General features: G+C 41.0%; 1 protein-coding gene across 4 annotated transcripts in view; it reads left to right on the top strand.

The window, feature by feature from the left end:
* Window positions 1-24,587, top strand: part of UBE2R2 (ubiquitin conjugating enzyme E2 R2) — a 97,009-nt gene that overhangs the window by 46,126 nt on the left and 26,296 nt on the right. For 3 of the 4 annotated variants that reach the window (XM_037902315.2, XM_037902316.2, XM_037902317.2), the window contains one exon: window positions 22,492-22,578. The exons of the other annotated variant lie outside the window; for it this stretch is intronic. In XM_037902315.2, the coding sequence (XP_037758243.1) occupies window positions 22,492-22,578 (87 nt within the window). The remainder of the gene's footprint in view (window positions 1-22,491; window positions 22,579-24,587) is intronic. 4 annotated transcript variants of the gene reach the window in all.

Genomic DNA, 24,587 nt, shown 5'->3' with positions numbered 1-24,587 from the left:
TCTAGTTTATAGAACTCAAACAGGATTTGAATCGAGAAGTGTCTCACTCTGATAGATGATACAAACAGGTCTCAGATCTTCAGTACACAGGCTGGAACTCCAGCCTGTGACCACCCTTGCCAGGTCAAAGTTTTTTGTCCTCCAGATGTTTCTTCCAGGTTTTGAGTTGTGGGGGGAGTGAGGACAAGTCATGATGTCACTTCCCCTCTTTATAGTTTGTTCTAGCTTGCTGGCAAGATTTTGCTGTGATGTGGGTCCAGCAGTGTCCATTGTATACATGTTCTCTCTGAGAAGTCTTCTGAGATGGTGGTTGGGAGAGTGGATTCCTTTCAATGGGCTATCTGCGCATCTTGCTACTCCATTGTTGTACCTGAAAGGCTGATTGTGGGTGTTCGTTGTCTTGCAACATATTTCAGTAACTCACAGCAAAACTTCATAACCTCGCATACAGTGATAGAACATAAAATCCAACAGGATATTAACATTCAACAGATCAAGACTTTAAAATATGTCACAAGGCATACTTTGTACAAAACATATCATAATTATATGACAGTGGTGAATATGGGGGTTCCAGGGTGCAGCTTTGAGGTACAGAATGCCACAGCAAGTGTTCAGAAATTTTTGGAGTTCACATTTTACTAAAAAAAAAGAGGTTAATTGGTTGCTAGTGGGGTGTTAATTCTTATCAACTGTTTTATCTTCACTCCCAAACACTGGTATCTGTGTTATTTTTTGTTTTTGTTTTTTAAAGTGCGTGTGTGGCGGAGGGTGGGACCCTTACCGTATGTTCGGGCTGTTCCCCACAACACTCAAACCTAGCTTTTCATCTTCCTATTTCACTTCTGCCTGTCTCACTGAATGTGGCAGCTCCTAATTGTGATTCCTGGATCTGAGCTATTTTGTTCTTGACATGTAATGTGTAGTGGAGAAGTTCATGGCCAGTCCAGTGGTGAACTCTTAGAACAAACAAATGCTTAATGGTTATTTAGTGTGAACAAGCCAGTGTGACTTCTACATAACTAGGGCACAGATGAAACATGTAACAACGTAACTGCTTTTTAAATTTTGGTTATTTTACAGAGCCTTTGAGTTAGGCTAGCCTTCTTTATACCAAACACTTTAGTGGCAGTTGGTATTGCCATAGCCAAAGTCCCGAGCTGTGATTTGACATGATTGGGGCAGATGGAAATCCATCTCTACCAATTCTGCTCTTACCTGACTTAAGATCTGTTCCTGCCGCTGGTCAGGAAGGAAGTGGGATTTTTCCAAGACATTACATGGCACATGGTAAACCTCTTAGATGACTCTGTCTCTTAACCATGTAAGCTTTCTTCAGTGCAGGAGCTTAAACTGTCAAATTTACTGTTGGTATTTTAAGGTACAATATTAGCTTAGGACCTTACCTTTAGCATGCAGTCTTTGAAGTATTAAAAAGTGAGTAACAACTGTTCTGTGCCGTTTATGAAACCTTAGGCTGGAGTGATGAAAACTCTAGATTCTATATTTATCATGTTGAAAGGTTGACTCCTGCCTCTGATCAGCTTCCCTTGCCCATTTGTTAAACTTTCAAACAAGCACCTTCATGCTTTCTCCTGTGCTGGCCCTCACACTTGAGAGAAAATTCCCATAAATGTCTACAAAGTCACTTCACTGTTCTCCTTTAAAACTCTCCTCTTGCTAGATCTCCAAAAAAACCCCACCAAATTTGACAATGGTTTGTGGTCTCAGCACACCAGGACCCTGTCTATGATGCTGACCAATATTGTTTCAGTTTCCTTATATTTCCCAGTCTATTTGTATCCTCCTGTGTAAGCTTTTTGGTGCAGGGACTATCTTTGTTCTGTGTCTGTACAGAGCCTAGCACAAAGGGGTCTTGGTTCATGACAAAGACTCTTAGGTGCGATAGTAACACACATTATTTGTAACTCATCATTCCAATCAATTTTGTATTTAATACTTGTCCTGGTATCTAAGGAGGACATAGGGAGAGAGTGAATGATTCATAACCTAGTACAGTAAAGGGGTACAAAACTTCAGTGCTAAGTTTAAACGTGGGCCCAGGTTGGTACTAATAATAAACTCTTAATCTGCAGCTTTCAAAGCATTCCAGTAGTTACTAATGATTTCAGTCAATTTTTCAGTGGATAGATATAAAGGTAATAACAACCTTGTTTGTGTTTACAGCGGAGGCTGAGAATTGGCATATATATACTCATCTATTTTTATTACCACTAGAGGGTCCTCCAGGTCATACTTCGCTCATTTTGGCAATATGAGGAAGCTTCTGCTGGCTATACTGTGGACAGAACTTCAGTTTCCAAAGCTTATCTGTTCAGCACCTTTTCACAAGCACTGAATTGTTCTCAAAATACCTGTAACCCTTCACCCTCTTGCTGTTATGGATAAGGCTACGATTTAGTCACAGAGGTCATAAAGTCACGGAAACTGACTTCCAGCAAGTTCCATGACTTCAGCCTGCAGTGGTCGGGAGCTGCAGGGTCCCCTGCCTCCTGCAGGGGCAGGGAGCGGCTGGGTACCTCCATTGCTGTGCCCCTGCCCACCCCCCCACCCCCCCGAGCTCTTGGCTGCCCTGGGCAGTGGGGAAACCCCCTCCCCCTGGAGCTCCCAGCCGCCACTAGTCCCTGTGCTGCTGCCCCACTTCAGGCAATGAGGAGACCTGCATATCCCCATTTTGTCACATTTTTTAGTAAAAAAATCACAGATAAATTCATGGAGGTTGTAACCTTTTCTTTTTTGCCTGTGACCTGTCCGTGAATTTTACTAAAAATATTCGTGACAGTCTTAGCCTTAATTATGGGTAATTGAGGCATAGAATACCATTGTGACCTAGTCACTAATATTGTTGTAATACTTAAAACAATTTAAATAGAGATGTACGCCATCAGTGGATAGAAATATATTGTTTCTAATTTACTGTGAACTATGAGAAGTTGGAGATCATTCTCCTTCTGAAACAGGCACAAGATCAGATTAATTTAGGCATTTGTCAATATCGTGAACTACTCTAGGCTTCAAATAATTCCTCCATGTTTTGGGTCTAGGCTAGGATACCGTTCATTAGGCTGTTACTTGTAGCAAATGTTCAGAATTTGTTTTTGCAAGGAGCAAGCATGTCTTCAGTGCTACTGCAATATAATGAAATATTTTTGAATTATAGCGCCAAGAAGGATGCCCTAGTCAACATCAGTCACATTGTGCTAGGTACTATACAAACATAAGACGCTGTCTTGGACCAAAGAGCTTGCAGAGTAATATTAAGACAAGACATAAATGAAACAGGAGGAGGGAGAACATGAAGGGAGGACAATGACAAGTAATGGAACCATATGGTTGCAGATAATGCACAACTTTGATTCTGATTACTACTTCTGTTTTCTACCTTTCCCTATTTTGAAGCTTATTAACATCAGCTTATTTCCTTTCTTGTATGTAGAATTCTCTCTTGAATCTTTATATTAGTCCAAATACTTGTCCAGTTTCTCTGAGACAATTCTCAAGACTTGAGTGATAACCTATATCAGGGGCCTGCCAATGCACAGAGCACAACTGTTTGTTTGTTTCCATCAGGTGAAGTATTGGAGCCCTTGTCACTGGAGAAGAGGCATGGACAAAGAACGTACTAGGCTTCAGTTGCTTCTCAGGATTTCTAGATGCATTTGTGTGTAGCTGTCACTGTAGCATCATGTGAGCTACTGGTACCCTGTGAGCTTTCTGCTCTTGCTCCTTCTGTCCAAACTAATATATCTGCCAGTCTTTTTTGACCTCTTCTCATGACTGTACAGCCACCCACTTAAGCACAACACAGCAAAAACAGATCTTAATCTTCTCCCACACATGCTCCCCATTCCCTTAGTCACTGCAGACATCCCTTATGTCCACTACCTAGGCATCCTCGTAGACCTCTGTCTAGAAAATCCTCACATTCAGTCTTGTCTAAATCTTCCCACCTTTTCATGAACATCTGTAACAGCCTTTCATGTCTGTCCAAACAGGTCCAAACCTCTTAACCTGATTATCCTAGAATCATAGAAGATTAGGATTGGAAGAGACCTCAGGAGGTCATCCAGTCCAACCCCCTGCTCAAAGCAGGACTAACACCAACTAAATCATCCCAGCCAGGGCTTTGTCAAGCCAGGCCTTAAAAACCTCTAAGGATGGAGATTCCACCACCTCCCTAGGAAACCCATTCCAGTGCTTCACCACCCTCCTAGTGAAATATTGTTTCCTAATATCCAACCTAGACCTTCCCCACTGCAACTTGAGACCACTGCTCCTTGTTCTGTCATCTGCCACCACTGAGAACAGCCCAGCTCCCTCCTCTTTGGAACCCCCTTTCAGGTAGTTGAAGGCTGCTATCAAATCTCCCCCCTCACTCTTCTCTTCTGCAGACTAAACAATCCCAGTTCCCTCAGCCTCTCCTCATAAGTCATGTGCCCCAGCCCCCTAATCATTTTCGTTGCCCTCCGCTGGACTCTCTCTGATTTGTCCACATGCTTTCTGTAGTGGGGAGCACAAAACTGGACACAATACTTTAGATGCGGCCTTACCAGTGCCGAATAGAGGGGAATAATCACTTCCCTCAATCTGGTGGCAACGCTCCTACTAATGCAGCCCAATATGCCATTAACCTTCTTGACAGCAAGGGCACACTGCTGACTCGTATCCAGCTTCTCATCCACTGTAACATTCAGGTCCTTTTCTGCAGAACTGTTCCCTAACCAGTTGGTCCCCAGCCTGTAGCAGTGCATGGGATTCTTCCTTCCTAAGTGCAAGGCTCTGCACTTGTCCTTGTTGAACCTCATCAGATTTCTTTTGGCCCAGTCCTCCAATTTGTCTAGGTTACTCTGCACCCTCAACAAGTTTGCAGATGACACTAAGCTGGGGGAGAGGTAGGGATAGGTTCCAATCCATCCCATCATCCAGATCATTAATAAAGAAGTTGAACAAAACCAGCCCCAGGACCGGCCCCTGGGGCACTCCACTTGATACCAGCTGCCAGCTAGACATTGAGCCGTTGATCACTACGTGTTGAGCCCAACAATTTAGCCAGCTTTCTAGCCACCTTATAGTCCATTCATCTAATCCATATTTTTTTCATTTGCTGGCAAGAATACTGTAGGAGACCGTATCAAAAACTTTGCTAAAGTCAATATATATCACATCCACTGCTTTCCCCATAATCACAGAGCCAATTATCTCATCATAGAAGGCAATCAGATTGGTCAGGCGTGACTTGTTGTTGGTGAATACATGTTGACTGTCCCTGATCACCTTCCTCTCCTTCAAGTGCTTCAAAATGATTTCTTTAAGGACCTGCTCCATGATTTTTCCGGGGATTGAGGTGAAGCTGATGGGTCTATAGTTTCCCTGGTTCTCCTTCCCTTTTTTAAAGATAGGCACTATATTTGCCTTTTCCCAATCGTCCAGGACCTCCTCCAATCTCCATGAATTTTCAAAGATAATGACGACTGGTTCTGCAATCACATCAGCCAATTCCCTCAGCACCCTCGGATGCATTAGATCTAGACCCATGGACTTGTGCATGTCCTCCTTTTCTAAATAGTCCTTAACCTGTTCTTCCACCACTGAGGGCTGCTCACCTCCTTCGCATACTGTTGCCCAGGACAGCAGTGTGGGAGCTGACCTTGAAGACTGAGGCAAAAAAAGCATTGAGTACTTCAGCTTTCCCCCATCATCTGTCACTAGGCTGCCTCCCCCATTTAGTAAGGGTCCCACATTTTCTCTGACCTTTTTTCTTGTTGCTAACATACCTGTAGAAACCCTTCCTGTTACCTTTCACATCCCTGCAACCTCTTTTTGGGTTAGAGAAATGCCATCTTGCTCTGATTGATTATCCAGAAAGTTCTTGCAAAGAGGATTTTCTTGGCTTGTGACTTTGACCATATCACCCCTCTCTGCTTCCTTTCACTGGCTCCCCCTTCTCTGCTGTAGCAAACCTAAATGACCTGTTCCACATTCATAACTTAGCCCAATTTAACTATCATGCCTTATGTTGTTGAGCCAATGACTCTGCCTCCACTCCACCAACAATGCTAGCCTCCATTGTCCACTTGTCAGACTTGCCAGAGTTCCTTCATGCTTTCTCCCTTTCTGTCCTTTATTCCTGGAATGAGCTCCCTTTTAAACATCCACAAAGCCACATTTTCCTTCTTCAGATCCCTTCTTAAATCACTTCCGCTGTGATGTATACAATGTTCTTGACAGTGGTTAGGTAGCTGGTATGTCATAAGCGCTGCTTATTGCGGAGATCCTCACTATTACCATGTGCTTTTCTGCATCTGTGTTTATCTGTTCTCTTCTGGTACTTGTACTTGTAAGCTGTTGGCTGGAGACTGTTTAAGTATCTGTACAGTGAGATCCTGGTCTGGATTGGGGCCTCCTGGTGCTACTGTACTACAAATAATAACTGCCAGAGCAGGCTGCTGTCCCTTCTGTACTGCAGCAACAGAAATAACTAATGGTCTCTTTCTGTAGACGTTCAGACACCAAGCACAAAGTTTACTGCCTGTTCTAATATACTTGTTAGACTTGGGAAGCAGTTTGTTGGAAATCATAGTAATAAGTCAGAAGCGTCACTGCTGCTTCTATCTGTCTTGCAGAGCTAGAAGTCCACCTTGTTATATATTGATAATACTTACCACTTAGATTGTCCTCTGTTTGTAGATTCTATCAAAGTTTCTGTAATAGAGCCCATTACTATAGTGTGTGAATGCCTTCAGAGTTAGTCCATTTTTGGCTATATAACTTTCCTCCCTACTATACTGAAATGACTTCTGAGTCTTAATTTCAATATCTCCCTGCTACCAACTGAAAGGATGCATTTTGTTCTGGTAATTTTGAGTAGTTTCTTTTTTTAAAGTACCTCACTAATGTAAGAGTCAGCTTTTTTCCCCCCATTCATCAGATCCTTTATGGTGCAGTTTGCTGTGTCATAAGTCATCACCTACTTATGAATAAAGCTGTCATTTAATCTGGTTAGAGCTCTCCAGAACATCCTCTAAACTTGGAGTGGGAAGAGGGAGGAGAGGGGAGATAATGCGAACCTCTTACAGGTCAGAAATGGAATCTGACAAATGGGATCATTGTTCAGGCTGTTACTACTTCCATAGTGACAGGTTTCAGAGTAGCAGCCGTGTTAGTTTGTATTCGCAAAAAGAGAAGGAGCACTTCACTCCAATGAAGTGAACTGTAGCTCACGAAAGCTTATGTTCAAATAAATTAGTTAGTCTCTAAGGTCCCACAAGTACTCCTTTTCTTTTTACTTCCATAGTAAGACCTGTTAACCTTCAGGGTGACAGTCTCCCTTGAGGAGGCTTTTGCGTTAGTTTTAAACGTATGACTAAACTAACAGTGATCTAGCTGAAACAGCCCATGCCTATGGAGATGCCAGGCTTTCAGTTTTAAAAGCACACCTTCAAGTTACCATGCTTATTTAAATACAAAAAGAAAAGGAGTACTTGTGGCACCTTAGAGACTAACCAATTTATTTGAGCATGAGCTTTCGTGAGCTACAGCTCACTTCATCGGATGCATACTTTGGAAACTGCAGAAGACACAGTATGCATCCGATGAAGTGAGCTGTAGCTCACGAAAGCTCATGCTCAAATAAATTGGTTAGTCTCTAAGGTGCCACAAGTACTCCTTTTCTTTTTGCAAATACAGACTAACACGGCTGTTACTCTGAAACCTATTTAAATACAGATTTTCACCAGTCAATAACTGCTGGCATGTCACTTGAGTTACTGTCATGAACCATCTGAGCAGCATCATGTGTGGGTATAACTAACCTAACTTGCTGAGAAGAATGTCACCTTACAATGTTTTGTAAACTAGGAAACCAATATAAAGTTTTCAGATTAGAATAAAAGTCCTCAAAACTCAACACAGTTTCCAAAAGGGGTGGTGTAACTGTTTAGCCCTTCGTGTAATAAGTTCCACTGCAGACCAGATCTGCTGTTTATTGCCAGTGTTAACTGTGTCCCCCTAGTTTCCTCACCCATGTCCACAGCTTTAAACAGAAGAGTTCAGCTATTTATTAATGTAGTAATTTGAACATGAGCAGAATGGTAGCATCAGTTCTTATTTGGGTTTTTTTGTTGTTTTTTGTATGGCAGTGAAATGGAGACTTCAGAAGTTCTAGTTTTTAGGTATCTAGCTAATCTGATGTCATATTAGTCTTCAGAAACCATATTTGTTTTGTTGCTTAAATTATAACCAGTGCCTCTAGCTTCAGAACTTTCTCCCCCAAAAGAATTGCTGCCTGAACTGATGGTGAGAAATACAAGGTTGCATAACCCTGCAACAGTAGTTATTTGGTTTACACTTACAATTCTATAAATAATTCTCTTCCCTTGCTGCTTTCAGCAGGGGGAAGGCTGCTTATGAAAAAGGTGACTGCATCAAGACGCTGCCCTGTGTTTTTAGCTGAACATGTGACTGGCTGTCTCTCTCGGGAAAGCTTAGCTGATACAGATTCTGAATTGCATATGAAGAGATGGCATCAAGGTGGTTAGTCAGTGAATGACTCATGAATGTTCAGAGGTTAGGCTGATATTTATTTAAAGTACTATCTAAAAATATTTAGTTAAACATGAGTGGAATGAAAAAGATGCTTCCAAAGCAAGCCATTTCCCATCTACTGTGAATGAAAGGATGATATACTAGATTACATGGCATACCTGGAAGGTTGAATGACTGCATCTGTTCATTTCACTTCAGTTTGTACATGTAAAGCCACAAAGCAAAGGAGGAGGTTGAATTGCTCATCAAAACCTGTCAACTTAGTAAAGCCCAACAAACTGTCTGAGGAATGCAGATAATAGTAGGGTGAGGAGAAATAGGGGGAGCTGAGATTAAAATATATCTTTGTGTGTATTCCATTGTGGCTTCTGTCTTTGGGTGATTGGCTGTGCATAAAACATTCACTTACCATTATGTTTGAATCGGACTCTGAATAAAGTAAACATATGATCAAAATAGAGCAGTTTTTAAAAACAAGTATGGAGAACTACATGCATCACACTTTCACATTCAGTCGTTGCATAGCATGGTAAACCTGCTTTTAAGAAGCTGAGTCTTTTATCCAGATCCTTGAAGTTCAAAACACTGTTCCATAGATCAAACAAGATTCGTCTGGAATGTTTGGGAATTCAGTCGCAGACTGATGCAGCTCTTAGTAAGTGACACCAGTCTGGCCTTCTGAATTAGGTAAATAGTGACAATGCTAACATGGAGTGCTTTTTCACTATTGCAATCGAGGCCCAGCACAAATTCTAGTGGGTAGAAGCTTACTCATGACTTGCTGAGATATCCTAAACAGCTGGCTGGATTGCACGGTGTCTGCACTGCATCTGGGAGGAGGCTTCCCAACCCAGGTCCACAGACGTGAGCTAGGGTACTAAAAATATTTGAGTAGATGGTGTTCTGATGTTGTGACTCAAGCCTACCCCCTTGAAAGCCTGAGAGCCCAAACTCCAGCCCAAGTCCCAACATCAAAGCATAGTCTACCCACCTATTTAGTGCACTAGTGTGAACCCCACTAACACACAGGTCTGTGGACTCAGATTGGGAGGCTTGCTCCCAGATGCAGTGTAGACATACCCTTAATATCTAATGTAGCCTGCCCATTTTCTCCATCCCCACCCCACCAGCCACCATAAGTGGGCCCCTCAGCCTGAACAACTTCAGATGCTATTGTTGGGTCCTGTTCAGTGTTACACTGTAGTGATGACTACCTAGACTTCAGTTTTCTGCAAGAAATGCTGCTAAGTTTGGGGAATTTGTGCCTTTTTCTTAAAAGCATCTGTAGTTGAGTATTGTTTCCTCTCGATGGGTGCATGAATATAATTTTTATGAAGGCCCTGTAAATTGTCTAACTTGACTATTGATTTAATGAGAGCAGAATGTCCCAGTATGGACGGTAGTTGCTTAATCATAGCATCAGCAGCAGCATTGCTGTTAGGAATGGATTGGAAATAGAAATGTTATCCAGTTGTGCCTGAATGTGTTCTGAAAAGTATTTTCTCATCTAACCAACAGGTAGTGCAGGCTGCGAATAAACTGATGCTTTCAGAGGCTTAAGGATCATTCCTGAAGTTGTTCAAAGTAAATTTTTGGCAGATACTTCATCATGGATTCAACAGAATGAAAATTCAGCCGCTAGACTAACAAACTTTTTTCTGCCTTTCATACTGCTTTGTTTGGGTAGCATTGACTACACTCTTTCAAAGCCTCTCCTTAAAACACATTTGCAAAAGACCTATTAAACCATATCCCTCATTTTGCTGAAGCACTGAGTAGATAGTAGAAGAATATTTTTAATGTGGAACTAGAACTAATGAGGCCTATGCTAAACTTCACTGCTTTTTTCCAGCCATGTGCACCTGTTCTTTAATCTACATAAATAAATGGGTCATTGAAGGAGGAGGCTAGACCTCAGGATACTTGTTGATGCTTTATACTTACACAACACCTTTCAGCTATAACTCAAAATACTTTAAAGACATCAAGTATCTATTTCCCATGTTCTGAGTGAGGTTGGCAGCCTAAACTTGGGAATGGTTTGTGACTTGCTGAAGGTCACACAGCATACTGGCAGTCTGGAATATAAATTGCCTTTTTACTGCTGGATCCTGTCTTCAAATAATATCTGTCAATGACAACAGCTACACAACTTGTTTGTATAAGAAAGCAATGGCTAGATAATAGCTAGAGCTGCAAGTTGAAGGGTCAGGGAAAACCCGGAAAACCCAGATAACCTGGCAAATCCTACACTGAGCGTAGCTGGGAGAAACTATCATTGGGAAGCTGTAAGGTTCCACCTTGTCTTCCAGCATGACTAGAATGGACCTTTTTCACTTTACCCATATAATGTTACATAAGCCAATGGATGCTAGAGGTTTGGCAGTACTAAGGTATTGATCAGACTGTACATTAGTGGAGTTCAGCTACACAGTTCCTCATGCTTGGGTTTGTTCAGTCTGGAGAAGGGAAGACTGAGGGGGGACATAAGCTTTCAAGTACATAAAACGATGTTACAAAGAGGAGGGAGAGAAAAATTGTTCTAACTCCTGAGGATAGGACAAGAAGCAATGGGCTTAAACTGCAGCAAGGGCAGTTTAGGTTGGACATTAAGAAAATCTTCCTGTCAGGGTGGTTAAGCACGGGAATAAATTGCCTAGGGAGGTTGTGGAATCTCCATCACTGGAGATTTTTAAGGGCAGGTTAGACAAACATCTGTCAGGGATAGTCTAGATAATACTTGGTCCTGCCTTGAGTGCAGAGGACTGTACTAGAAGACCTCTCGAGGTCCTTTCCAGTCCTGTGATTCTGTGCTACCTATAGCTGAGGATAAGTTTAAAGCCTATTGGGCTCTGTCCTATTTTTTGTCAGCTTCCAAGTTCTTGTGTAGTCACCTTGAAGACTTAATTATATTCTTGTCAGAGTAAGAGAACCACTCTACTAAACTACCACCACTTTTGGCAACACTTAAGTGTTCATGGAAGTTCTCCAGTCAAAGCATGCAAATGAGCTTGAAATTCTTTGAGGCTTCCTACCTCCATTTGCCAAGCCTAACTTTCAAAGCAAAGATATATCCGTGGATGATGTAAGATTGTCTTGGGGCTTTGGAGAGGATGGGGAACGCTGAAGTGTGTATGCTCAGTATCCATCCGTAAAAACATACGGGCCACAAATGTACTTTTTCCTCTCCCTCACTTGAAGCAAAAGACTTGGAACTGACACCCTGAAGCTTGGAGAACAAGGCTTTGGGGAGACCATAAAGAGGTATTTCCATTAGAGGAAGGGAAGGAAATAGTAAGACATGATGTAGAAGAATTTGAGCAGAGGTAGGGTCCAAGGACCAGTTAAGGCAATGGGCAGGCTTGTAGATTACATATGTTTGGGGGAAGCATTCAGGATCAGTGCTTGCTCCAAACAAAGGTGCTGCTACTGGTCAAATTTCAAAACTAAATGAATGATTAAATAGGTTTAAATTCTTGCAAGTGTGGGAGGGTAGGTGGGAACCAAGTTTAATGATATCCTCTGGCCAGTTATGCAGAATGCCAGATACTAGATTACCATAATAGTCACTTTGAGTCTTAACTGAGTACAAAATATTTTGGTCAATCTAAACCTTAACTCAAGCATTTCAAATGTTCCCTTTTAGATTTGTGATGGAGTGGGAACGATACCTTACTTTGTTGATGGGGTGGGGGAGCAAGTCGTCATTCTGTAAATGTCTGTTTTCTGAAAGGTTGCTAATGCTTGGAGATTGACATAGTAAAAGCAAGACGTGTAATTCCCACCAAATAGTTTGCCATGTACCTTCATTCTGACCTGCAAAAAATTCTAATCATACTATCCAGGTGTGGTGGTTTTTTTAAATAAAAGCTAGATTGCAAATCAGATTGAAGGTTGAACTTAATTTCTCTCCCTGGGCTGCCTATGCTGAACTAAATTTATAACAAATCACCATTTCTACTGTGACATTAGCTGTATTACATGAAATGAACTTCCATTTAAGGTTTCAAAACCAACTACAGAACATGTGCTGCAGAGCCTGTCGGTTAGGCACTAACCTAACTAACCTTAGGCACTGTAATACAGAAGGAACCAAATAACTAACTCATTTTTCTTTCCCACGTGCTTAATTGCAAGGTTTTTTCTTTGTTTCTGCTGGTGCTGCTGAAAAGTAGGTATTACGAACACTGTGCATGTGAACATAGCTCGCTTTGAGCCTGGGATGTAATTCTCTGAACAGTTCACTAGTCCAGCCCAGCTTTGCAATAGGTCCTGGCTTTGTCCAGTTCTTATTGGTATTGTATATTGCTGAGCTAGTAAGCCTTTGCATTGAAAAATGGGCATTGCAGAGTTGGCTTGGTTAATACAGGCACTGGTAGCCATGTGCTGATCCCAGTGCTGACAAAGCAACAAGAATAAATAGCGTGGTAGGGGAAGGGCATGGTTTCAGGAATATGCAGTTGGCCTATTGTCAAGGGGGGTAGATCATTCTGCTTTCAGCATACTTCTGCCATTTGAAACAGCTCCACAGCAAGCTGTCAAAACTAAAATATTTTTAAGATACATTTGCTATGTTTAAGGCTGAACACCTATGTAATGTAAGGATGCTGACAATGAGTTACCACAGTAGATGTAGCTTTACTGCAGATGGTGCCGTTAGTTGACCTCCTGTATTTCAAGAGCAGTTTATCCTTGAGGACTCAGCATTTGAATCAGCTATCCTATCATTCATACCTAGTAGCAATATTTAATTGGTCAATACTGTGAACCATCTCTAATAAAATTTCACTCGAAGTTAGAAGTGACTTAATTCAAAGCTGCTTTAAGATCCTAAACACTCTACTGGTTTGCCCTTAGACTAAGTTTCTGATTAGCTCAGGAGTTTGTAAATTAAGATTAACGGCTGTAATACATCATGAAGGCTAAAATATCTGAGCTTGACTCCTCTGACACACAAGGGAGAACATTTTAAAAAAATTTGTTCCTTCTCTGAGTTAGTGTAGGGAAATGACAGAATAACTGCTCAGATTTTCACCCATTCCTTGTTGATGACGCTTGGAGGAAAGGACCAAATGTTGCTCAGTTTACACAGATCCTCTAGAGACAGCGCACGCATGAGAAATATATATCACTTGTACTCCATTCTTCTATCAGGGACTATATTTTACCCTGATTATCATAAGTATTGTGCAGCTGTAACTTTGAACTTGGTCAGTATGTAGGCTTGCTGCCTTATTTGTCCATTTCCTGTTTATTTTAATACTGCCCAAAACCATTCGAGTATTTAACAGCCACAAAAGCCATAATTGCCCATAAATATGAATTTAAGATAGACTTAGTATTTACTGAAAGTAGGCATTTTCTATACGCTATTTCTTGCTTGTAAAATTTACAAATTACAACACAATAATAGTAAAACTTAATTTGTAAATTTTGATGTTGCTATTATAATAGTTCCTAGAGGCTCTAATCAGAATCAGGGCTCCATTGTGTTTGGCTCTGTGCAAACCTGTAACATGGTTCGAGTCTGAAAAAGCTTGTAACTTAATATAAATGGTTCACTTTGTGTTAAGTGACCTACAAAATGCTATACAAAAAAGGGTTTATTCATTATTTTAAAATGTATAAAGGACACTTTTCGGCAGGGTTTTTACCTGGAAGATGCTAAGAGTGTCCGGATGGGTTTCCCTAGCAGACCTTGTGGATGGGGAACAGTAGGCAAGGTGGTTTTTGTGTGTATCATGAGCTCATTCACGTTAATTATAGAAGAACAAGGGTTGTAGGGGTTCAACAAAGGTTTATCATGGAAGTGTTAAACTCTTTGGTGGTGTGTAAACAAAAACCAGCAGTTTTGACTAAAAATTCCTTCATCCTTTCAATAGCTTAATTTTCATTTCCTGTGATGTTTTGTTTCACTAGATCTCTAGTCTTCCAGATTAGACTGAGAATTGCAGGCCACCTTTATAATCATAAAGCGGCAAAACATGATACAAACCCAATTTTTTCCTTTATGGGTTATCTTTGGGAGTGCATACCCTGCGTTAAGTAGTTGCTTTCTAGTTCTATGCAATGGGCATGTTCATTCAGGATTCCCAGAACTAATTTGGCTGTCTTGTTTGTATTCATTCAACCACTTATTTTTTTTCTAATATGCATAGCTGAAAGCCAAGCTGTCTGTAATAGAACTGTCTTGGTGCTTTCTGCTTGTACTTACGTGATGTGTCTGAAAAGTGAAGTAAATTATGGGTGCAGTCAGGTGCTATACTGGGAACTCATGTTCGGGTATGATTTCAATAAGGACTTGAAACTTAGGGGCCAGAGGTGAAAAGTTGGTGTATAGTTCACTACATACATCACTTGGAACAACTTTTTATTGTTGAGGCTTGCAAAGACGTTGCACTCAACTTGACAGCATTTCTGTGTGTAATGCAATAGCTTTTGAATGCCACATCGGATCAATTCCAAAATTCCAGGGAATGTTCTAGGCATCAATGAGCAGAATGCAATTGTTTTTAGGGGAAATGGGCGATACATGGAGCTGCTGTCATCTGTTTAGCACAGTCACTGCTTCAAGTACCTCTGAGTTGTCTCTAGATCAAACAACTGGTGTCTGGCAGCCATTTAGTGCCTTCTAGCATAACAATCCCTCTGCTTGTGGTCCTGATAGTATTTAGCATGTGATGCCCTGGGTGACTTCTCTCCGAGACAGAGAAATCAGTGTTCTCCCTGCTGAAAGCTCTGTGAGGTGGATTCTCAGCCAGCAGGGACACCCAGAAGAAGTGAGGAAGGAATGAAGTGTCCTCTCTACTAGTGCCCTTCCTGATCTGTAAGGGTAGGACACCAGTCATCCACTCCTCCTTTCCAATCCGGGGTTGGGGGGAGACACTAAGCCACTGGCATGGGGGAAGGTGGGAATGGAGGGAACAGAACCCCTGCTGTGGTGGGAGATGGAAATGGGTAGGAGGAGACAGATCCCCAGGTATGGTGGGGAGAAGGCAGGACCCTATTAAGGAAGAATGGAGGGGCAAAAGCCAAAGCATCAGACGAAGTGGGTAAATTTTACAGTCCCTGAAATAGAGGGGGATTGGGAGGGTGGCAATACAGAGAGCTTGTTGGTTGGAATGTAAGGATGCAAGGAGTCCCTGCTGTGTTTTAGTGAGCTTGGCCTACACAAGCCACAAAGTGTGTGACCCACTACTTTGTGTTAATGGCAAGTCTGCCTAGTTAGTTTTAATAGTAATGCTGGTCTTGTAGGTTCTGAAGTTGGACAGCATCAAGGTGATTTCGCTTCTTGACTGGCTTGCTAAATGGGCTGTTAATACTTAAGATGACCACTAAATGTAGTGGTTTAATACTACATCCTGGAAAACATTTCAATAATCCAGGCTTAATGTGGAAGAGAAAATCCATTAGGTGAGTTTTAAAAAGGTGTGATGTACCAGCCAGCATTAAAAGGCATTTTGTGGGATTAGATGTTAAAATTAACGCAGCACTGGTTTGTATAGTTCCTGTACTTCTGTTGGCCTTGTGCCTCATGTTAAGAATGTGCCATGCAGATACAGCCATTTTGGCTGAAGGCTTTCCTCTAGAATGCAGCTGCTGAAAACAAGGTGTATAGTTGGAAGCCTGAGTTTCCTGCTTATTTGCAGCATACTCAGTGGTCACTGCACTGTTTACCTATGTTAAAAATAAGTGTGTATCTGTAGAAGTACGATGTATACTTTGGCGACTGATATTTGAGAAAAGGAGTATTTGTGGCACCTCAGAGACTAACAAATTTATGAGCTCAAATAAACTTGTTAGTCTCTAAGGTGCCACAAGTCCTCCTTTTCTTTTTGCGAATACAGACTAACACGGCTGCTACTCTGAAACCTGATATTTGAGAACTAGTCCCATGGTCTGATATGCGCAGATTACTGAAGACTCTGCCAGTACATAATAAATCATTGATGGGGATTCTCTGCCTTAGTTTCTCTCAGCTGAAATACCCAAACTTTCGGTTGTCCAGATGGGAATTTCCCATCTATTTTAAAATCTTGAGTTACTCTGGCACAATCTGCCCACACTTATGAAGATGAAAACATTTTAATTTGCATTGGGCAAATGGATGAGTACCAAGTTGCTTTAATTTTTTTTTGTTTTGGTGCGGAAAGACTGGGTTACTGATAGCATTAGAATACTGTGGGACAGAAGAGGGAAATCATCAGTGCCAATATTCCAGTTAACTGCTGGGAAACGTCAAATACGTGTATTTAAGTGAAAATTTAAAATTAACAAACATTTGATTGTTGCGATAACGCTTTCTGTAAACAGGCACTTTGGGCCTTAATAGTGGTTAAGTCCTTTACACACGAAGGAATTGGATGTAATCCAAACTATTGGTTGACAGTTGTGCATGCTGTGTGATAAACCTAAAGTAGTAGTTCTCAACCAAGGGTACATGTGCCCCTGGGGATATACAGAGGTCTTCCAGGGGGTACATCAGCTCATGTAGATACTTGCCTAGTTTTACAACAGGTTACATAAAAAGCACCTGTGAAGTCATGACAAACTAAAATTTCATACAGACAATGACTTGTTTATACTGCTCTATATACTATACACTGAAATGTAAGTACAGTATTTATATTTCAATTGATTTTATAATTATATGGTAAAAATGAAAATAAGTAATTTTTCAGTAATAGTGTGTGGTGACTTTTTTGTACTTTTAGGTCTCATTTTGTAGGCAAGTTGTTTTTTAAGTGAAATGAAACTTGGGGTACACAAGACAAATCAAACTTCTGAAAGGGATACAGTAATCGGGAAAGGTTGAGAACCACCGAACTAAAGAAATAAATTTGTTACAATAGTAGCCCTTACAGTATCATCTTACGTATGAGGTGCATAAGCTAACATGCTTGAGTTTTATGCTTTCTGCTGAGCTTACCTGAACAGCAATAACTTTGTGTAGTAAGGTTTGTTTTTTAAACGGGTTTTACTGACTACTTCTTGCAATAAAACAGTTGACATAGATGGAGACTAAGGGCTTGTTTGGACTACAGGGATGTGAATAGCTATGTGCGATCAAGTGCTGTGCTGTAACTCTTCTGTGTTGATGCTGGGGGTGCAAACTGAAAGGTTCCAAGGTCCCTTTAACATAGTCCTCTTCAAACAGGAGTTGAGTGCCTTTTCTAGGAGGCAGAGGTTGAGTTGAAAGTATCTAGAAAGACAAAAGTTTGATTTTTTTATTTATATAGAAATAAAAACACTTAGTGGGCAAAATATTTTTAAACTGCCACCACCTGCCCATGTCCCTCCATGCCACCCTGTTAAGAAACCTGTGTAGCTAATGAGGTAAGTTGTAATATGAAGAAATAATTAGTGGTCTTTTGGAAAGCTACTAAATGCTACTTCTAGTGTAAGCATGGCAGTGGGTATTCATTGTGCATTAGTATCTTCACACTCTGAGAAGCAAGGAACATCATACATTCAGGGACATGCACAACCGCCCCACTCCCCCTCCACTTCATAACTTGGAACAGTGTAAGATTTTTTTCAGTTAGGCTGTCTGCTGTTGTGAACCTCAGAGGAAGCTAAGTTTCAGTGGTGCTGCATGTTCATAGCTTGTAAAGAGTGTTGGGAATAAAAAGCAAGACGTAACATATAGGGAATGTAATTTTTTTTTTTTTAAATGGTCTCTTCAGAGGTGCTGAGCAACTGCAGCTCCAGTTGACTGCTGTGGAAGCTGCTGGTCCTCTGCACATGTAAAAATCAACTCAGTAGTCTTCTGAGTACTTGTTTTTTGCATGAAACATGCCCTCCCCCCCCCCAACAAATTTTAAATGTTGTGATAGAGTAACCTGTTGATATTAATACTGTTCATAGCGGGGTCAGTGGTATGTAAATATTTTGGATGCAGTAAGTACTTGACAATTCTAGAAATGCAAAGCAGCGGTAATTACAACACTCTACACATATTAATTAGCTCTTCGAATACATTTAAGAACTGACTGGAAATTTTTAGTTTAAACTCTTTTAAAAATAAATGTACAGTAAAAGCCATTTTATCCAGGACTTCACCAACTGGAAAACTCTATAAACTGGCATTTCTGATCTTCACTGAAAGTCCGGTTTATATTCTGGTTGGTGCAGGGCCGGCAGGGGGTGTGGAATGCGGGCTCTGGGAGGGAGTTTGCTTCTACAAATGTATTTAAATTGCATAGTGTGGTGTGTCAGCAATCTAGTTGAAGAGACTGTATGTGTCAAATTACATAGGATGGAATCTGCAACCAACCCATTTTATCAAGCATAGTATCATAGTGATGTTTAATTTTCCCCTTAGTATCTCTTAACGCATGCCTCGGAACTTGCAAAACCCAAGTGTTTCGAAGAGCTATAGTGAGGGAGGTCAAGTGTTCAAATCTCTGAAATCTAGGATTTGCCCTGGTCACTTTCTGTAGTTGGTGTAAGGTAGACTTAAAATGGCTCAACAGCTTGCTGGGGGGGCCACAGGGGAGGGATGTTGGATATCAAACTTATGTTTTTTCCTGATTTGTATCTTGGGGCTTTCTGGGTACTCATTCTAAAAATAAATTCCACTTGAGGTTAGGTCTAATTTAACCAAAGGCATGCTGCCTCAGATCTGTGCTACTCTGACAATATATACAGTAGAACCTATCTTAACCCAGTTCAGGGTAGGTCACGTAAAAAGTATCCAGATATCCTCCATTTGTCACAGGTCAGTAGAGGTTGTATAAACTTATTTGCCACAAGTAACAAACTGTCACTCAAAAATGACCTTAATATATGGTCTTCTGACTTATTTAATCTTGGAAATATTTTAAATGGCAGATTGTGATGATGTTGGATTCCTAGCTATGACGATTAGTGAGTCTTCACCAGCTATGTGGCAGCTTGCCCCTGAAACTCCTGGTCTCCTTCACCCATTCACTTGAAATATATTAATGCTCAGCTGGTGAAAAGCTGCTTTAAACTGATCACTTCTATTAAGAAAGTAAAATGCTGAGTAATACCTGGAAACCTGTTTGTGAAAACTCTAATGAATGTCCTGGTTAAGAGTTCAGTTTCACTTTTCAAGCTAATGTTCAGGAGAAGGAGAGGTGAAAGTGATCACTGTAAAATTCCCCAATTTTTTTAGATCATTTGGGTTTCCCCAGTGCACTTAATCCTTCTGACCTACAGCTGGCACAGTGAAATCCTGACCTCTGGTGCTAAAAAGCTATTCAGTGGAAAAGCCAATTTCTGTAACTGGGTTGCTACACTAGAACATCTCTGTACTCAATACTTCAATTTAGCTAAACAAAATAGAGCAACAAATAATTGCTTGTTTCCAAATTCTGTAACTTTCTGATCTTTTGTAAAGACATGACTGGTTACGATGTAAATTAAATCTATCAGTTGCCTACACATCAAAAAGTGGTTCCCTAATGTATACTTTTTATCTGCTACCCCAACAGTGTTGTGTGGCACTCTACAGCAGTGGTTTTCAAACTTTTTTCCTCAGACCCAGTTGAAGAAAATTGTTGATGCCTGTGACCCAACATAATTATATCTTTTGACTAGTTTTCATAAAATCATAATATTGCAATACATTCCATCTTAACCCACTTTATGTAACTAACACTAGACACTAGCCTTAGTAAGCCTATGGTAAGGAGTGTGGGAGGTAGTCCAGGGTGGGTTGTGGAGGTGAGGGCTCTGTCTTGGGGTGAGGGCTCTGGGATGGAGCTGGGGATGAGGGGTTCAGGGTGTAGGAGAGGGCTCACGGCTGGGGCAGAGGGTTGGGATGCAGGGGTGAGGGCTCTGGCTGTGGGTGCGGGCTCTGGGGTGGGGCCAGGGATGAGGAGTTTGGGGTGCAGGCAAGCTGTCCCAGGGCCAGAGGACCCCCGCCCCCATCACTCTCCCCACTGGCAGCAGCTAGCTCCGGGGCGGGGCGCCTATCTCTCTCTCCCTGCTGGCAGGAAGCATGGCGCTCCGGGAGGCCAGGGAAGAGGCCCGTAGCAGCCCTGCAAGCGCCAACTTGCTCCCCTCCACAGTTCCTGCGCACCCCCTACCTCTCTCCTCTCCAGGTCCCTGCTCTGTGGCAACGATCTTTATAATTTGAATCAGCAAGGCGACGCAGTGTCTGACATTCCATGACCCAGTACTGGGTCGCAACCTGTACTTTGAGAAACACTGCTCTACAGTGTATATGGATCGGTTTTGTACACTCAGTGCACTCAGATTGTTCAATTCTGCAGTGTTTGTGTCTTAACAAGCAGTTCAGTGGTTAAATAGCCCCCCAGTTTACCCTACAGTTGTGCATGCAACCCAGAAACTGCTTACTAGTTTATATAAAGGCGCTGTCTTTGGATCTGTGTGATCTCTGGATGGACTACAATACAACATAGTAGTGGGAAAGTGCCTGTCAAAGTTAAATAGACCTGTCTAAACTGGTTTTCAAATTTAAAATGCTCTGCATTTAAATACATGTAAGGCTCCAAGTTGAAGGCACAAAAAGCAAAGAAAACTTAGGCTGAAGTTGTCTTGGACATGCCCAGCAGCATGTTAAGATGTTGTTGCCCACTGATAGTTATTCTGACCAGCTGTAAGCAAGCTTTCTATCTAGCTCAACCTTGGATTTTTTATTTCTGGATTTAATTTGGACTCTTGAACACTACTTTTCTCTCTTGTTCTAATAAAATGTCCGAACCAGGAGTTGAATGGGCTTAGACTGCTGACTGATGATCATTGTTGCGTTATATTGTGAACATCCAGTTAGCATTTTTCTAAGTGTATATTCCAGTAAACCACCTCTGCTTAGGATCTGACACTACTGTACTTCCATAACACATGCTGTCTACCTGTACGTGGACGCTCTGTAAAGGTGCTTAAATTCAAGCTACTGAGAGTGCTGGTTTTGCTTTAAACTAGAGGAGCCTGAATTGCAAAACATGCTAGGTTTTTATTTCAGCGCACCTCGCCTCCTTACCAAACCTTAAGAGTGAGTTTTAAGACACTAATTTGTACCTACCTCTAGTTTTAACTGTAACTAGAATCTATCTAGTTAACATCTAAAGGTCTATTTGTTACTTTTTGTTTGTTAAAAAGATGCCCATCTAATGCTATGGGCATGCTAACCCACATTAGTATAATAAAATTCTGTTATCAAGATTCTGGTTTATGTGGCAGGATTACACAGCTCTGCGACATGTAAGCCTCCTAATATCTGAATTTGTGAAGGGCTCAAATGCCATGGCATCAAGTGTAATATAAATACTCCGCTTGGTAGACAGGTTAGTCTGCTTGAAGTAGAATTTCTACTTCCTCCACCAACCAAGTCCTTCAAAACTGCCAACAAATATTCCTTGTGCCTATTCAGACGCATTGGTTTGTGCAGTGCACAGGTATTGATGTAAATGTTCTTTAGTTAGCCCCACTAATGTGCTTGGAACACTAGAAAATTCATCCTGCTGGGGCCAAAAAACTTAACCTGTTTTGAGATTTTAAAAAAGGAAACTGATAATATTGGCCACTGAATTCTTCAGTGATTTTTAATTCAGTGATTTTTTTTACAACAGTTAATTAAGACATCTCGGGACTTTGACTCGAGTTAGAGCTACATGAAGTTGAGACAGTTGCTTCCTTGTCTTTCCCTCTATATTACAGGGATTGCCAGTCCAATGAACCTCAGTCCTGATCTTCAAATTCTCCTGTTCAAGTACCAGTCTGCTCACAAGACCCAATAATGGAGCTAAACTTTGTAGATTTGTCAGGTGCCTAATGTCCATTAAAGCACTAACAGAAAATGATCAACTTTGTTTCCTTAAGACTGAAATCACTTTGGCCCCCAAACCTTCCAGTGTGAAAGACTAACATGGATTAGTTTGCTGGTCTCCATGCATTCTGTTACATGAAAACTGAGATTAATTTTATTTGTTGCAGGCTCACATTAAATTTCCTATCGACTATCCATATTCACCGCCTACCTTCAGATTCCTGACCAAAATGTGGCACCCCAACATTTATGAGGTAAGATACTTTTAGTGGTGCTTTTTCTCTTCAGGTGTACTAGAGACATGGTTTTAGTTTTGAGACTTATGTAATGCATTCAACGTTTGCTTGTCTTTAGTCACAATTAAGCTACGTTCTAGCTGTTATAGCGTAAGGCTTTGTATTCTGGTAGGCACTCTAATTCAGAGAGTGGTGTTCAACCCTGGCGGATAACCGCAGTTGTAACTGCCTCAGATTTACCACAGTTGTGAAGTTCTGTTGTTGCTTGGAATGTTGGCAGTTACCAGCTTTTTTTCCATCCAGATTCGTGTGGGATCTTACTAATGACTGACAATTTCTCCAATCAACTTTTTATCTGACAGTTTGGTCAGAAATTTGATGGACAGTTAACTTTAGATTAAAATTAAATAGCTTATTTTGAAGCTGTTTTTCCTTTTATATTAAAGCAATAAATAGGCAGCTATTGGGACTTACACAGTATACAACCCCAAGCTAGAGAGATGAGATTTTCAAATGTATGGGGAAAGCTTGCCTCACGTTTAACTAAATGTGAATGCTCTTCCCTCCAGTTATGTTCTCCCTTGCTCCCCAAAAAATCCTTACTCTTCATCACTAACAGTATTGTAGATCATTTCATGATATAATTACAATGGTCGATCTAGCCTCTTCAGCAGTTAGTAAAAAGGCCCTCTCTAGTTTCAGTATGTCACACTTCCTGATGATCTTTCAAGTACCATGTCAGTCTTAATTATTGGTCTTGGGTTAAGGAATTTAGAAGTCTGCATCAGGCATCATGAGACCTATCCCAGAAGCAGCTCTAGGCAGGTCCAGCACTTCGTCAGTGCAAACAAATGTGACACCTAGTGTGGATTTCTGGATTCTTTTGGAAACTATTTATCTTCCTTCTTTTTATGACCTGTACTTTTTCTTAGAGCATTTTAGTCTGTAAAGCCTTTGCCAGTGGAGACCTTGGAGCAACATTCTATGTTTGACACTGTGTGCATGTCACAGAAGTACCTAACTTCCGAAGTCTTGTTTGGAAGTTCAGAGCCTATTCTGAAATTTTAGATTGGCCTTTAGTGGAGGAGTCCAGAGAAATCCCTGGGGAACCTTTTCACCTTTGACTATTCTTAACAAAATTTCTGTTCTTAATTTTTTGTCTTGCCAGTCCTCTCTCATGAGAAATAAATGCACTCAAAGGATACTGCCTCCACCCCCTTGTAAACCCTCCCTTCTTTCAACAGTGGCCTTAATACAGTCTTTCCTAGGATGAATGATATTCACTTATGCTTCTGCTTAATGGGCTCAATGGAAAATGAGGGAGGCATTCCTTCCCAGGGTCTGAGCACACTTCTTGGATCTCTTAAGGAATGAGGACTCCAGCCCAAGTCTTGGACTTAAATGCCCTTACTCCAACATTGAAGTACATTGTGCTGCTCCTGAATGACCAGTCCTGAACAAATGGTCTTAAACGTTTTCTTCTCAGTAATCTCTCTAGATTGGAGGTTAGTTATTGAGCTAATGGCTTAGTCTTAACTGTTTGACTAGTGGCTTTTCCAAATCTGCACTGGCAAATAAGATTATACTCCATATTAATTTCTTGATGCTGAGGAGGGGGGCTGCTTTCTTATGCGAAGGACTATCCTGGGTTCAGATAATACATGGTGGTTGGTATCCTTATTGTGTCATTTGGAAAATCTTCCAACTTTTGCCGCCTCCTCTTGTTTTATCTCCTGTTTCAAATTTTTAAAATATCTTTCTCAGAGCTCTGCTTCAACAGCACTGGATTTTGTGACCCGTAAGACCAATTAAAAATTAGGTCTGTCAAGCAATTAAAAAATATAATTGTAATTAATTGTGTTAATAATAGAACACCATTTATTTAAATATATTTGGATGTTTTCTACATTTTCAAATATATTGATTTCAGTTACAACACAGAATACAAAATGTACAGTAGTCACTTTATATTTTTGATTAAAAATATTTTCACTGTAAAAAACCAAAAGAAATAGTATTTTTCAAGC

Source organism: Chelonia mydas, chromosome 5 (assembly GCF_015237465.2).
Source record: "Chelonia mydas isolate rCheMyd1 chromosome 5, rCheMyd1.pri.v2, whole genome shotgun sequence".
Classification (NCBI taxonomy): Eukaryota; Metazoa; Chordata; order Testudines; family Cheloniidae; genus Chelonia; species Chelonia mydas.
Note: the sequence above shows the minus strand (reverse complement) of the source record. Positions and strands in the feature narration are given on the sequence as shown.